At 43.9% G+C, this 15694-nt stretch overlaps 1 protein-coding gene across 1 annotated transcript; it reads right to left on the bottom strand.

Moving 5' to 3' along the window:
* Positions 1-10911: 10911 nt before the first annotated feature.
* On the bottom strand, positions 10912-12510 carry LOC102664244 (uncharacterized). The gene is made up of 4 exons (XM_006598465.1): positions 12358-12510; positions 12174-12291; positions 11674-12086; positions 10912-11349 (listed from the first exon to the last, which is right to left on the bottom strand). The coding sequence occupies exons 1-4, from the start codon at positions 12508-12510 to the stop codon at positions 10912-10914; spliced, it is 1122 nt and encodes a 373-aa protein (XP_006598528.1).
* Between the last annotated feature and the right edge of the window lie 3184 nt (positions 12511-15694).

Below are 15694 nucleotides of genomic sequence, written 5' to 3'. Positions count from 1 at the left end.
CAAAAGCATGTTGGTTTTTTAGCTAGACAACTTATTTTCTATTTTTTTCTTTCTTTTTTTTTTTCCTTTTTCTTCTTTTTTTTCTCTTTTTTTCATGAGGTATTTTGCTACCTAAACATATGTAAATTTTTGTGTGGTATTTTTGCTATATAGATGAATATCCAAGGTATCTTGCTACCTAAACATACATATATATTTTGTGAGGTATCTTTTTGCTACATACATGCATATCCAAGGTATCTTGCTACCTAAACATACATATATATTTTGTGAGGTATAACTACCTTCCGAGCTTGTGCTCGTTTTATTTAAATTCCTAGGATCATAAGCAAATAGGTGTGTCCTACAATGACTTATTTGAAACAAAAGGTGATCAAATAACAAGCAAAAATTTAAAAGTTACTAGGTTGCCTCCTAGTAGCGCTTCTTTAACGTCTTGAGCTGGACGCGTGATGACTTGTCGGTCACGAACCTAGTACTTTTGCTTATCTTTGGCTTTGGACTTGGTCGCCTGCTGGTCGACCACGGGTCGTAGGCAACACTTTAACCTTTTTGTGGATGAGCTGAGGTGAACTCTAGAGGTGGCGGCGGTGCGTTTATTGCCCGCTGCCGCCATCCCCAGGCTGTTGTGGTGTCTCGCCCTGTGCCTGCCTGGGGGGCGCAGTACTTCTTGATGAAAGCCTGGTTAATAGGGGGTTTGATGACCTTGCTGGGGGTGACAGGCACTCCGTAAAACTAACAGAGGCTCGTAATCAGAGCTGGAAATCCCAGGACCCTGTTGGACTTCTCCGGGTTCACTAGGTGTCTTGCGGGTGCGATCCCTGCAAACATTAGATGACATCAGAAATCAATTGAGCGATGTGCATACTTACCTATGTCATGATGGCATGACCTTGCTGGGGGATGGGCACCCTATAGGACTGACAGAGGCCCGTAACCAGAGTTGAAAACCCCAGGGCCCTGTTGGACTTCTCCGGGTCCAATGGGTGTCTTGTGGGCGCGACCCCTGCAAATAGTCGATGGCATCAGAAATCAGTTAAGCCACGTGCATACTTACCTATGTCACGATGGCATGACCTTGCTGTGGGGACGGGCACCCTATAGGACTGACAGAGGCCCGTAACTAGAGCTGAAAACCCCAGGGCCCTGTCAGACTCCTCCGGGTCCACTGGGTGCCTTGTGGGCACGATCCCTGCAAATAGTGGATGGCATCAGAAATCAGTTTAGCCACATGCATACTTACCTATGTCGGAATGGCACAGACCAACTGATACTTCCGCAGGGGGAGATCGGTATCGCGGTCGCTGGATGGAAAGTTGCTAGGTAGCAACATCATCCATATTTGTGTAAGAGTGGTCATGTTGGTGCGCATGATCCGCACTCGTCTCTTTGCAGTGGCACGGGTGAAATCTTGCCCCGGTATGCACAGTAGTTGTGCGATAGCCTCCTCCTTTGGTTGTACTTAAGGCGTGGATATGGAGCCCACTGAAAGTGAGGACGCGTAGCCCTCTAAAGGCGAGGACGTGCAGAACTCTGAAAGTTGAGCACGTGTCACCCTTTGAAGGTGAGGGCATGCAGTCCACTGAAGGTGAGGATGCATAGTCCTCTGAAGGTGAGGACGTCTAGCCCTCTGAAGGTGAGGACGTATAGTCCTTTGATGGCAAGGGCGTGCAACCCTCTGAAGGCGAGGACATCTAGTCCTCTGAAGGTGAGGACGTGTAGTCCTCTAAAGGTGAGGCTGTGCAGCCCTCTAATGGTGAGGACGTGTAGTCCCCTGAAGGATAGGGCATGCAGCCCTCTGAAGGTGAGGACGTGTAGTCCTCTGAAGGTGAGGACGTGTAGTCCTATAAAGGCGAGGGCGTGTAGCCCTTTGAAGGCGAGGCCGCGTAGCCCTCGGAATGTGAGGACGTGTAGTCCTCTCATGGTTAGGGCATGTAGCCCTATGAAGGTGAGGACGTGTAGCCCTCTAAAGGCGAGGGCGTGCAGCCCTCTGATGGCGAGGACCTATTGTCCTCTTAAGGCGAGGGCGTGCAGCCCTCTGATGGCGAGGACATATAGTCCTCTAAAGGCGAGGGCGTGTAGCCCTCTGAAGGTGAGTACGTATAGTCCCCTCAAGGCGAGGGCGTGTAGCCCTCTGAAGGTGACAGCGCATAGCCCTCAGAAGGTGAGGCCATGTAGCCCTCTGTTGGCGAGGACGTGTAGTCCTCTGATGGCTAGGACGTGTAGTCCTCTAAAGGCGAGGGCGCGTAGCCCTCTGACGGCGAAGGACGTATAGTCCTCTGAAGGTGAGGGCATGTAGCCCTCTGTTGGCGAGCACGTGTAGTCCTCTGATGGCGATGACGTGTAGTCCTCTGAAGGTGAGGACATGTAGCCCTTTGTTGGTGAGGAAGTGTAGTCCTCTGATGGCGAGGCCATGCAGTCCTCTAAAGGCGAGGAGGTGTAGTCCTCTGAAGGCGAGGATGTGTAACCCTCTAAAGGTGACGACGTGTAGTCCTCTGAAGGCGAGGGCGTGTAGCCCTCTGATGGCGAGGATGTGTAGTCCTCTAAAGGTGAGGACATGTAGCGCTCTGTTGGCGAGGACGTGTAGTCCTCTGATGACAAGGACATGTAGTCCTCTGAAGGTGAGGACATGTAGCACACTGTTAGCGAGGACGTGTAGCCCTTTGTTGGCGAGGACGTGCAGTCCTCTGAAGGTGATGACGTGTAGTCCTCTGATGGCAAGGACCTATAATCCTCTAATGGTGAGGGCGTGCAGCCCTCTGATGGCGAGCACGCGTAGTCCTCTAAAGGCGAGGGCGTGTAGCCCTCTGAAGGTGAGGACGCGTAGTCCTCTGAAGGTGAGGGTGTGTAGCCCTGAGAAGGTAAGGACATATAGCCCTCTATTGGCAAGGACGTGTAATCCTCTGATGGCGAAGACGTGTAGTCCTCTGAAGGTGAGGACATGTAGCCCTCTGTTGGTGAGGACGTGTGGTCCTCTGATGGCGAGGATGTGCAGTCCTCTGAAGGCAAGGACGTGTAGTCCTCTGAAGGTGAGGGCGTGTAGCCCTATGAAGGTGAGGACGTGTAGCTCTCTGATGGCGAGGACGTGCAGCCCTCTGATGGCGAGGACGTATAGTCCCCTAAAGGCGAGGGTGTGTAGCCCTCTAAAGGTGAGGACGTATAGTCCTCTAACGGCGAGGGCGTGTAGCCCTCTGAAGGTGAGGGCACGTAGCCCTCAGAAGGTGACGACATGTAGCCCTCAGTTGGCGAGGACGTGTAGTCATCTGACAGCGAGTACGTGTTGTCCTCTGATAGCGAGGGTGTGTAGCCCTCTGAAGGTGATGGCGCGTAGCCTTCCAAAGGTGAGGACATGTAGCCCTCTGTTGGTGAGGATGTGTAGTCCTCTGATGGCGAGGACGTGTAGTCCTCTAACGGCGTGGGTGTGTAGCCCTCTGAAGGTGAGGACGTGTAGTCCTCTGAAGGCGAGGGCGCGTAGCCCTCTAATGGTGACGACGTGTATTCCTCTGAAGGTTGGGAGATGTAGCCCTCTGTTGGCGAGGATGTAAAGTCCTTTGATGGCGAGGACGTGCAGTCCTCTGAAGGCGAGGACGTGTAGTGCTCTGAAGGTGAGGGCGTGTAGCCCTCTGAAGGTGAGGTCGCATAGCCCTATGAATGTGAGGACGTGTAGCCCTCTAATGGCGAGGATGTATAGTCCTCTAAAGGCGAGGGCGTGTAGCCCTCTAAAGGTGAGGACACGTAGTCCTCTGAAGGTGACGGCGCGTAGCCCTTAGAAGGTAAGGACATATAGCCCCCTGTTGGCAAGGACGTGTAGTCCTCTGATGGCGAGGATGTGTAGTCCTCTGAAGGTGAGGACCTGTAGCCCTTTGTTGGTGAGGACGTGTAGTCCTCTAATGGCAAGGACGTGCAGTCCTCTGAAGGCATGGACGTGTAGTCCTCTGAAGGTGACGGCGTGTTGCCCTCTAAAGGTGATGGCATGTAGCCCTATGAAGGTGAGGACGTGTATCCCTCTGAAGGCTAAGGCATGCAGCCCTCAGATGGCGAGGACGTATAGTCCTCTAAAAGCGATGGCGTGTAGCCTTCTAAAGGTGAGGACGTATAGTCCTCTAATGACCAAGGCGTGTAGCCCTCTGAAGGTGAGGGCGCGTAGCCCTCAGAAGGTGAGGACCTATAGCCCTCGGTTGGCGAGGACGTGTAGTCCTCTGATGGCAAGTACGTGTTGTCCTCTGACAGCGAGGATGTGTAGCCCTCTAAAGGTGAGGGCGCATGGCCCTCAGAAGGTGAGGACATGTAGCCCTCTATTGGTGAGAACGTGTAGTCCTCTGATGGCGAGGACGTGTAGTCCTCAGACGGTGTGGGTGTGTAGCCCTCTGAAGGTGAGGACGTGTAGTCCTTTGAAGGTGAGGGCGCGTAGCCCTCTGATGGCGAGGACGTGTAGTCCTCTGAAGGTGAGGAGATGTAGCCCTCTGTTGGCGAGGACGTGTTGTCCTCTAATGGCGAGGACGTGCAGTCCTCTAAAGGCGAGGACGTGTAGATCTCTGAAGGTGAGGGCTAGCCCTCTGAAGGTGAGGGCGTGTAGCCCTATGAAGGTGAGGACGTGTGGCCCTCTGAAGGCGAGGGCGTGCAGCCCTCTGATGGCGAGGACCTATAGTCCTCTAAAGGCGAGGGTGTGTAGCCCTCTGAAGGTGAGGACGTGTAGCCCTCTGTTGGCGAGGATGCATAGTCCTCTGAAGGCGAGGGCGTGTAGCCCTCCAAAGGTGATGGCGTGCAGCCCTCGGATAGCGAGGACGTATAGTCTTCTAAAGGCGAGGGCGTGTAGCCCTCTGAAGGTGAGGACGTGTAGCCCTCTGTTGGCAAGGACGTATAGTCCTCTGAAGGCGAGGGCGTGTAGCCCTCTGAAGGTGAGAACGTGTAGCCCTTTGAAGGTGATAGGTACTAGTTCCCAAGGGTCCATCCTTATGAGAAAGCAAGAGATCGACTCATCGAGAGGGCCGGTCATCCCAAATTCAAAAGATTGGACATTAGATGTAGGAAATCTATGCAGTTAACATGATGTTTAGGGATGCAGATGCATGCAACCTTTGTTGTGAAATTTGGTAAATGCGGACTTCATATGAAGCAATGCAATGTAATGGAAAGTTGTACAATGTTCATAACATTCTTTCCCTATTTTGTGATTTTTTATTTTGATTTAATTTTTGGGAAAAAGCAGATTGACTGTCCTTTTGAAAAAGGTGATAATTCATGCAACCTTATCTCCTATCTTTTGCAACTCTCTCTGGGAACTCCCTCAGAGTGTATGTTCTGTTTGATTTAGTCACTTGACCATTTTGGAGTGACGACAATGGAGCCGTTTGACGTTTAATCAATCCATTGAAATTCCAGGGTTTGTCCCCCTTTTTTGTTTAAAAATATCGGCGGGTGAGAACTTTTGATCTGCCCCTATGTTCACTTGAGACTCATGCACGATGCTCATCATTGCCCCAGTGTAAGGCTTTGAGGTACCAATTGTTATCTTTCGTCATGACCTTGTAGCTGGGAACCTATTGGGTGAGAACTTCTAATATGCCCCCAGGTTCGCTCGAGGTTTATGCATGGTGCCTTTCATTGCCCCAGTGTGGGGCTTTGAGGTACCAATCGTGTCTTTCGTCATGTCCTTGTAGCAGGGAACCTATTGGGTGAGAACTTCTAATCTGCCCCCAGGTTCACTTAAGGTTTATGCATGGTGCCTTTCATTGCCCCAGTGTAGGGCTCTAAAGTATCCATCATTGTTTTGTTTCTACAACCTTGTAGCAAGGAAGAATGAAAGAAGGGGTTGATTCTTGCAAAAAGAATTTTCCAAGGACGAGAAATAGTTGAAGGAATTTTTTGATGGATTAAGTCAAATGACTCCTATTCTTGATAACTCACTTCTCTCTAAAAAGACAAACTTTCCAGAATGAGGTCACATGAACGTCTATATTTTTACTTGAAAACACAGTCAATCAAATGCTTTTTTTATTTTTATTTTGAAACTTATTTTTGCTTTACTTGTCATTTTATGGCACCCTCACCAAATGTGTAGCACGAGTAATTTATGATTGAACGGTCTTGGAAGTCCAAACTCAGGAGGGCAGGTCGCTTGAGCAAACCGACCAATGGCTTGCTCCCATATTCCGGTGGAAGTTGAATAAGCAAAGTTGTGTTTGTGATAGGATGAGAGAGACAAGGATGTCAAATTTATCCATTTTATTTTAGCATTGTAACTATGGTTTATAATAATGGCATAAACTTGAAAATCCTGATGAGTCTTTAGAGACATCTAACAACAGCTTTCAAAATTGCCCCATGTGTGGTGTCGTTTGTCAATGTTAGGATTCACAAACGATTCTCCTCAAATTTCAGCTAGCCCGCATCAATTAGACCTTGCACCTTACGCTTCAGGGTCATACAATGCTCAATGGAATGCCCCGAGGCTCCTCCATGATAAGCATACATTGTGTTCGAGTCGTATCCTCAGAAAAATGGAGGTTGAGGAAACCTAGCAAGGATTATGGCTATCATTGCAGTATCAAGTAGATAATGGAGCAAGTTAGCATAGGACACCAGAATTGGGGTGAATTCTATAGGCTTTTTGCTGCAAAATTCCTTCCTTGGTTGGTGTTTTGATTCGTGCTAAAGGTGGTGTTTAGCATTGGTTGTGTGGAAGGTGGGTTTTGTGGTTGATTTAGGGATGGCCTTTGTGGATAACCGGGTGGTAGGTAAGGAGAAGGGTTGTTATTGGCTGAGTAATGACATTGTTGGGTTGGTGGGAAACTTGGTCGTATAGGAATAGCAGTCACAGCATGGGTTTCTCCCTCATTCTCACCCTTTTCATTTGCCCAGTTTTTATCAAAGCAGGATGATCAGATTTGCCTCTTTTCAGACCCACTTCGATCCTTTCACCGGCGAAGACCAAATCCGCAAAGCTTGAAGGTGCGTACCCCACCATTTTTTCATAGTAGAACACTGGTAATGTGTTTACTATTATTGTGATCATCTCTTTCTCCATCATTGGAGGTGCCACTTGAGCTGCCAGATCCCTCCACCTTTGGGCATATTCCTTGAAGGATTCATGCTCTTTTTTGCACATGTTCTATAGTTGCATCCTATTCGAAGCCATATCAGAATTGTACTGACACTGCTTAACAAAGGCAACCATTAGGTCCCTCCAAGAATGGACTCAGGAAGGTTCCAAGTTAGCGTACCAGGTAACAAGGCAACCATTAGCACCCCACACATCCGTCACAAGGGACGGCAGCCTTTAATCAAGTGTGCAAACATGACTTCAATTTGTTTTATGCTCCCTTTTACGTCTTTATGTCTTTTTGTACCTTTTATATTTTTTTATCTTTTTGTGGTCGACAAGGGTGTTTCCCTTGCTCCTACGTATTCCTCAATTGTGGTAAGGAAATCAGACCTACGTAGTTCTTTGAGAACTAAACGTTGGTTAGGTTGCTTTTTATCTTTTTTGCAAGATATATTTTGACTGAACAAATGTCGTTTAAGGCATTGGACCATTAAATTATCTTTTGTTTTTGAAAGGAGAGAAATGTTAAGGCGTTGGACCATTAACGATCTCTTGGTTTTGAAAGGAGAGAAACGTTAAGGCATTGGACCATTAACGATCTCTTGGGGTAGTCGACAAAAGCGGGGTTTTTGCTCCTACGTATCCTCAATTGCTATGAGGAAATCAGACCTACGTAGTTCTTGCAAAAACGGTAAAGTTACATGTTGATTTTATGCTTTTAAACGGTCCGTGTTAACCGATAAAAGCAAAGAGGACCGTTTAAGGCGTTAGACCTCAAAACTTGATTTGTGAGTTGATTTTAGCCTTAGTTTCACTTTGGTTATTAATCAATTCATTCAAGGAAACTTCCAAAGAAAAACTTCTGATTGATTTTTTTGATTATTTTATTCCAAGATATTTTGATTATTTTATTATTATTTTTCAAGATATTTTGATTATTTTATTATTATTTTGCATTTTTTGGTTTAACCGAGGTTACAACGTGAACGATCGGTTAGATTTTGTTTTAATAGTGATTAAACGAGATTACAACGCAAATGATCGGTTGAAATTCATTTTATCATTTATTAGGTGAGAAAACGGCTTAAACGATCGGTTAAAGCTCGTTAAAAACGGAAGAAAAGAAAACCAAAATTGAACGAAATAAAGATGAAAGCCAAAAAAACAAGAAATGAATTGAAAGTCTCGGATTCGAAAACTTACCCGTTGAAGAACGAAGAACGAAGAACGAAGAACGAAGAACGAACGAAGAACGGATGAAGAACGTTGAAGAACGGCGAAAAATCTACACGGATTCGCTCATGGAAACATCTCAGAAGCATTACAGAAGCACCTCGACTTGGATTTTCTTCACGGAAACAATTTTTTCCACTTAAAACAGCTGAAATACATAGCCAGGGGGCTGAGGGATCTTAGAACAGCCCCCTTCAGCCTATTTATAGGAAAAAGGGGGAGGAGGTTGCCGCCCAACTCGCCCAGGCGAGCTGGGTTGCTTCCTCCAGAAGCAATCTAGCTTCGAAAAATACTCTAGAAGACCCAATTCAAAATTTCAAAATTGCTATTTGCACCCCCAATTTTGATAAGTTCACGCCCTTCTTTCGTAATTTACGGAAAAGTCACGGAAGCCTATAGGACTTGATTTTCTTCTTTTATCTTTTCCTTCTCACCCATATTAAGTGAAATATGCTTATTTGGGGTTATGGGAATTTTATGGAAGCATTACGGGTGTCCCGGAAGCCCATTTTTAACAAAATAGGGGAGGTAGTTGCCACCTAGCTCGCCCAAGCATGCTAGGTTGCTTCCACCTTAAGCAAGAAAATGCCCAGAAACCTTTAGAAGGGCCCATATTTGAAAATTACTATTTACACCCCCCATTTTACTAAATACACCTCCCTTTGCCCTTTTTTGCAGATTCTTTTTCCGTAACGTTACGGAACTTTATGAATTACGTAACGACACTTGTTTTCTTTCCGTAAAGTCATGAGACCTTACAGATTACGCAATCATCCCTTCTTTGGCTTCCGGAATGTTACGAAACTTTACGAATTGCGCCTTAACACGTTCTTTAAACTCCCAACATGTCGCGGAACTTCACGGATTGCCTAACGATGGGCATCAAGTACCTCGAAGTGATTAAGCGAGGGTCGCATCGCAACAAACAGATGATCCCCGAACGAAATTAGGGTATGACATTCTTAATATAGGCTAAATTAATGGCTGGGCTGAGTGACTCAAAGGTAAGAGAATCTAAGGTGACTCCTCGGGCCTTGCACAAGACAGTAATCAGGGCTGGAAATCCAAGCCGCGTGGGATTTGGACTGAGAAATGTGTGAAATCTGACCAAAAATAAGTGATCCTAAGTTCATGTTCATCTTCATTACAAGCCCGTAGACTAACTTGGCCTTATCCAGATTAAGATTAGAAGTATGGGATGCCGGGGCCAAGTTAGAATAAGATAGAACACTCCAGGTTTAGGCCAGAGTGGTAAGATCTTTCATCAAGAGCTTCCACGACAGACCCTCGGCATTAAGAACAAATCCCCTCCCAAGGATACACAACCGAGCTGCAAGCTCCTGAGGATCATGCCTCAGTCTAGCAAACCTGGAGTAAGAGGGCAAGCTCTCCCCTTGCTCCATGACCACTAGAGTCTCTAAAAAGGTGTTGAAGGAATCAGCATCAAATTTTATCAAGTGCCATCGAACCCTAACTTGTTTGGGAAACTTGTCCTCAGGGACATATAGATTTGCATAGAATTCCTTCACAATTGCCACCTCAATGCTTCCCTCTGTCAAGTTGGTCAGTTGTTTATGCCAATTTCTTCGAATCAATTGTCTTCTGAAATCATCAAACTCATTGATATGTAGCTTGACATTTCTTTCTCGCAAAATGTTCCTGGCAAGCACATTATTTGAGTAACGGTCCCAGGCTTCCTGTGATACAAATCTTGATCCATCATAACCGGCCTGAGGCAATTGCCTTATTTGTTGGCAGTTTCGAATGACTCGCTTAGCGCATGGACTCGCTAAGCGAGTCAACATGACGTTTGAGTTTTAAAGCTCATGCACTTAGCGGATCTGCTCGCTAAGCCAAATACAAAATTATGAAATTCCAGAGAAGTTTCTGGGCTTAGCGCCAAGATACGTGCTGGGCGAGTTCTGCAGCTCTGATTGGTCCTGCAACTCTTGCTTAGCGGGACAAGGCCGCGCTTAGCGAATAAAATGCTCCTTAAATGCAGTAGTGGCCCACGCTTAGCACGTCCGTCTCGTTTAGCGCTATTCTAAACAGAGAAGGAATTGGGCTCAGCGAGAGCACCTCGCTTAGCCCAATTCTCGAAATTAATCAGACAAAGAAGAATAGCACTTAGCGCGTCAGCACGCTTAGCGAAACCAAACTTGTTCACTTAGCGAGATGACTCGCTTAGCCCAATTCAAAAAATTAAATGAATAGAGAGTTTATTGGGCTTAGCGCACAGGTCACGCGCTTAGTGGGACCATACAGCCAATGATCAGGGGTCAATGCGCTTAGCGCGAACAACATCTCGCTTAGCACGTGAAGAAGATGGCGCTTAGTGCAAGGAGTGCGCTTAGCTAGTAGACAACAAAAAAAAATTTTCAAGCTTTTTTTCTATCCACAACTTCACAAAAAAATTTTAACCCCTTTTCCAATACTAAACATGTTGAATTCAAACAATCACAAGCAATCAAACTTAACTAAATGTAAGAAAAATAGAATTAAAAAGGGTTGGGTTGCCTCCCAGTAAGCGCTCTTTTAATGTCATTAGCTTGACGCAAAAGTCTATGTTAGCCCAGATCAAGCTTGGTTCTCTCCTTCACCTCTAGACAAACATTCTGGTCAAGCAATGTCCTTTATTCATCAAATAGCTCAAAGCTAATCTTTTGGTCTTCAATACCCATTTCTAGCTTCTTCTTTCCCATGTCTACTGCACAGCTTGCACTAGCCATAAATGGATGTCCCAAAATTAAGGGAATATATGTATCTTCCTCTATGTCCATTACCACAAAGTCAGCAGGAAAGATAAGGTGTTTGACTTGAACCAAAACATCTTCTATCACTCCATTTCTAGTTGGCATTATCTCCAACTCTCCAAGCCTCCGGCATAGGGAAAGCGGCATCAAATTAATACTGGCTCCCAAATCAATAAGAGCCTTGCCAACAGAAACTTCACCAATTGAACACGGAATAGTCAAACTCCCAGGATCTTTGTGCTTAGGTGGAAGAATCCTCTGAATTACAACACTGTAGTTTCCTTCCACAATGATGTTTTCACTGTGAATGTACTTATTCTTCCGTGTGAGCATACCTTTTAAAAACTTAGAGTACAACGACATTTCTTGAAGAGCTTCTCCAAAGGGCATAGTAATCTCCAATTTCTTGAAGATATCAAGGAAACGAGCCAGATGTCGTTCCTTGTCTTTCTTTGTTGGTACCAATGGATATGGCACCTCCTCCCTTTTGCTTGGACTTGCCTCCTTTCTCTTTTCTCTAGCCAGCTCACTCTTGGTCTTTTTCTTCTCTTCATTTCTCTCATTCTCTTTTTCTTTTTCATTTTTTTCATTTTCTTTTTCTTTTTCTTTCTTTTCCTTCTCACTTATTTCTTTTTCACTCACAATTATTGGTATCTCCTTCTGCTGATCATCTTCTACTTCCACTTCTTCCTCAGTCTCACTCAAAGGTTCCATCATTGGGTCAATTTCTGGTTCAGTCACCAGTTGTTGTTTTTCTTCACATATCCTCTTCTCACCTTCATTCATGCTCACCATTTTGCTTTTAGTCATAACAGCCTTGCACTCCTCCTTAGGATTCTTCTCTGTGTTGGCTCCAAAGCTGGTTGACGGTCGGTTTGCCAGTTGCTTGGCCAATTGTCCCACCTGGACTTCTAGATTCTTAATGGCTGACTCTATGCTCTTTTGATTGGACATGGATACTTGCATGAACTGAGCAATAGTCTCTTCCAGCTTCGTCGTTCTATCATAGAGACTAGGCCCTTGTTGTTGTGGCCTGTTAGATGGCCCACCTTGGTCTTTATTGAGTTGATTACCAGGGTGAGTTCTCCACTGTCCCTATTTCTGATTATATTGTTGGCCATATTGAAATCCAAAATACTCACTAGCATTAAAGTTTGGTCTTGGTTGGTTCCCCATGTAGTTCACTTCATGTGTTGTATCTTCTATGGGAATGCAGCAGCGAGAATCATGTGCTCCACCATATATAACACAACCTGCAACCTGCAAAACAGAAGAGGGTGAAGGTTGTCCAGCATGCAATTAAGTTGGAAACTTACTTAGTGTTACAGTTAAAGCTTCAAGTTGCTTGGACAACAACTTGTTTTGGGCCAACAAAGCGTCCTGTGATGAAAGCTTCAACAGGCTTCTTTTGGTTGGGATGTGTGCTCTATCACGCAAGATTGCATGGTCATTAGCAGCCATATTCTCAATCAATTCCATGGCTTCTTTAGGGTTTTTAATTTTAGTTTTCCCCCTGCAGAAGCATCTAAAAGCTGCTTGGATTTTGGCCTTAACCCGTCAATGAAAATATTGAGCTAGATCAGTTCTGAAAATCCATGATTAGGCGTCTTTCTTAGCAACCCATGAAATCTTTCCAAAGCCTCACTCAAGGACTCGTCTACAAATTGATGAAAGGATGAGATAGCAGCTTTTCCTTCAGCAGTCTTGGACTCTGGGAAGTATTTCTTCAAGAATTTTTCAACCACTTCATCCCAAGTCTTAAGACTATTACCTTTAAATGAATAGAGTCATCCTTTTTCCTCTCTAGACAAAGAAAATGAAAACAAGCTCAATCTAACAGCATCCTCAGGCACACCAGCCAGTCTGACAGTGTTGCAAATCTCAATATAAGTGGCTAGATGTGCATACGGGTCTTCATTTGGCAGACCATGAAACAAATTGTTCTAAATCAACTGAATTAATGAATGTGTATAGGTTATACTCTTCTAAGGCTTTTACTTATGTTGTTAAGAGAATAAGGAGTAGAAGAGAAACTTAACCAAAAGTAAAAGCAGAAATTAAAATGCACAACGGAAAGTAAAAGAGTAGGGAAGAAGGAAACAAACACACAAGAGTTTTTATACTGGTTCGGCAACAACCCGTGCCTACATCCAGTCCCCAAGCGACCTGCGGTCCTTGAGATTTCTTTCAACCTTGTAAAAATCCTTTTACAAGCAAATATCCACAAGGGATGTACCCTCCCTTGTTCTCTTTGAACCTAGTGGATGTACCCTCTACTAGAACTGATCCACAAGAGATGTACCCTCTCTTGTTCTTAGTCAAACCCAAGTAGATGTACCCTCTACTTGTACCACAAAGGATGTACCCTCCAATGTGTTAAGACAAAGATCTCAGGCTGTTAAACCTTTGATACTTTGTGAATGGGGATATAAAAGAATTCTCAGGCGGTTAGTCCTTTGAACACTTTTGTATTAGGGAAAGGGAAGAATCAAAAGAATTCTCAGACTGTGTCGTTTTGAATTCTTTGACAAGGGAGAAGGGAGACACAAAAGAATTCAGGTGGTTAGTCCTTTGTTCTTATGGAAAAGGGAAAAGAGAGACACAAAAAGAATTCAGGCGGTTAGTCCTTGGCGAATTCTTTTTGGCAAAGGGAGAAGAGAAGAAAAGAATGAATAGCACAAGTTTTCAAGGTTTAGAAAACCAGAAAACTTTGGAAAGCTTTTGGTACAAAGAAGAAGAAGAAGTTCAAAGAGATTCAAGGCTTGTAAAGGATTGTATGAATAAGTGTTCAAGATTATTGAAATGCAAAACAAAGCCTTGCTTTTATAGACTCTTCATGTCTGGTCAAGACAACCATTAGAAGAGTTATGACTTTTAGAAAAACTTAAAAACCAATTTGAAAAAGTCAAAAAACTATTTGAAGAGTTACATCTTTTGATTTTATTCAAAAACAATCACTGGTAATCGATTACACAAAGCTTTTATGTGAAAAGATGTGACTCTTCACTTTTGAATTTGAATTTCAACGTTCAAAGGCATTGGTAATCGATTACCAAAACATCGTAATCGATTACAGCTTTTAGAAATTAATTGGAACGTTGTAAATTCAATTTGAAAACTTTTTCAAAACAATTTTGCTACTGGTAATCGATTACAGCAATCTGGTAATCGATTACCAGAGAGTAAAAACTCTTTGGTAAACATGTTTTGAGAAAAATCATGTGCTACTCAATTTTTGAGAAAAACTTTTCATACTTATCTTGATTAAGCCTTCTCTTTGTCATCACCTTTGTCATCATCTTTTGTTATCATCATTGTTATCATCAAAACACCTTTGAATCACCTTTGATTCACCATGAAGCTTTGCTTCTACACTAGATGTAGCGGAATTAGAAGATGATGACTTAAAAAAGTGAGCCTCTTCAAGGATTGATGCTACTATTCTGTTGTGCAAAAGCTTTCTTTTTCTCTCTGCGTTGTTTCTTCTGAAGGTTGCTTCAATTTCTAAATCCAATGGAACCAATTCACCTGCAGAAGATCTACACATGCAAACACTAACAGGAACAACAATTAACCAATTAAAGAAGAAAATAAATTCTGAACTAAACAAATACTAACAAAAAAATTAATAAATCAAAGAATAATGAATTAATGCCTTCAAACTGAACTAAACTTTCCAAATGGAAAAAGTTCCCCGGCAACGGTGCCAAAATACTTGTTTCGCTCTCCACGATAATACTTGTTTGTGTGGATGCGAAATCTACCGGCAAGTGCACCGGGTCGTCAAGTAAATAATTAAAACGGTGTGAATTGAGTATCGAACTCAGGGAACTTGTTCATTTTGTAAAGGTTTGTTCAATAAGCAGGCATTTGCAAACAAAAATCATGATTGAGACTGAAAGTAAAAGTATGTTCTATTCTAAATACAAAGCAATAAACGTGAGCAAGTAAGTGTGAAAACAAATATCTAAAGGCGTTAGGTCCTCTTACTGAGCAAATTGATGCAATTAAGGATGTTTCTTCAATTAAAGATGTTTCTGTGTTCTATGTTGAAGGCTCAAGTACTAAACACCGATGTCTCGTGAGTTTAGCCTAATCTAATTAAACTTCGTTCGCAGATGTCTCTTGTTGAACTTAGCTTAATTGAACAACTTTATGATCACAGGATAATAAAAACTAAATTACCGCACTCTGTGTCCAGACATACGGTAACCTAATCTTGCTCTATCAAGTTCTAAGGAGACAGTACATCTTTCAATGCTAAAGCCCCTAACAGTACACACATATGGGTGATCAAGCCACAAGCATGCAATAATAAAGTATTGATAGAAACAATGAACACATAAAACAACCTTAATTAGACAGGGAAAGAGTTTACATCAATTACTTAGCAAGAATCCCCAACTGAGGGTTTAGCCTTCCATATCAAGGAAGCTCCTTTTACAATGAAGAAGAGGAATTAAGAGAAATTGCTTGCTTACAAAGGAGTGGGGATGTCTCCTCCACCTCTATGAATCTCATAATCACTCAAAAACTCACAAATCTTCCTAAAAGATAAATAAACTAGGCTTCTTAGCTCTGTTCTTTGCCTCTGTGTATTTCACTCTTCAAGCTCTGACGGCTATTCCACACTCTCTCTAGACCTCTTTAGATTCTCCGCAAG

This window comes from Glycine max, chromosome 15 (genome assembly GCF_000004515.6).
Source record: "Glycine max cultivar Williams 82 chromosome 15, Glycine_max_v4.0, whole genome shotgun sequence".
Taxonomy (NCBI): Eukaryota; Viridiplantae; Streptophyta; class Magnoliopsida; order Fabales; family Fabaceae; genus Glycine; species Glycine max.
The sequence above is the reverse complement of the archived record's forward strand: the minus strand, read 5'-3'. Positions and strand labels throughout refer to the sequence as shown.

What these genes read in the sequence shown, in the direction of transcription:
- LOC102664244 (XM_006598465.1), bottom strand. Translation starts at nt 12,510, where the DNA reads ATGGAATTGATTGAGAATATGGCTGCTAATGACCATGCAATCTTGCGT. An exon ending in AAGACCAAACTTTAATGCTA is followed by an intron (nt 12,087 to 12,173) that starts GTGAGTATTTTG and finishes AACTCAATAAAG; the next exon opens with ACCAAGGTGGGCCATCTAAC. An exon ending in AGAAGGAGATACCAATAATT is followed by an intron (nt 11,350 to 11,673) that starts GTGAGTGAAAAA and finishes CTCACACGGAAG; the next exon opens with AATAAGTACATTCACAGTGA.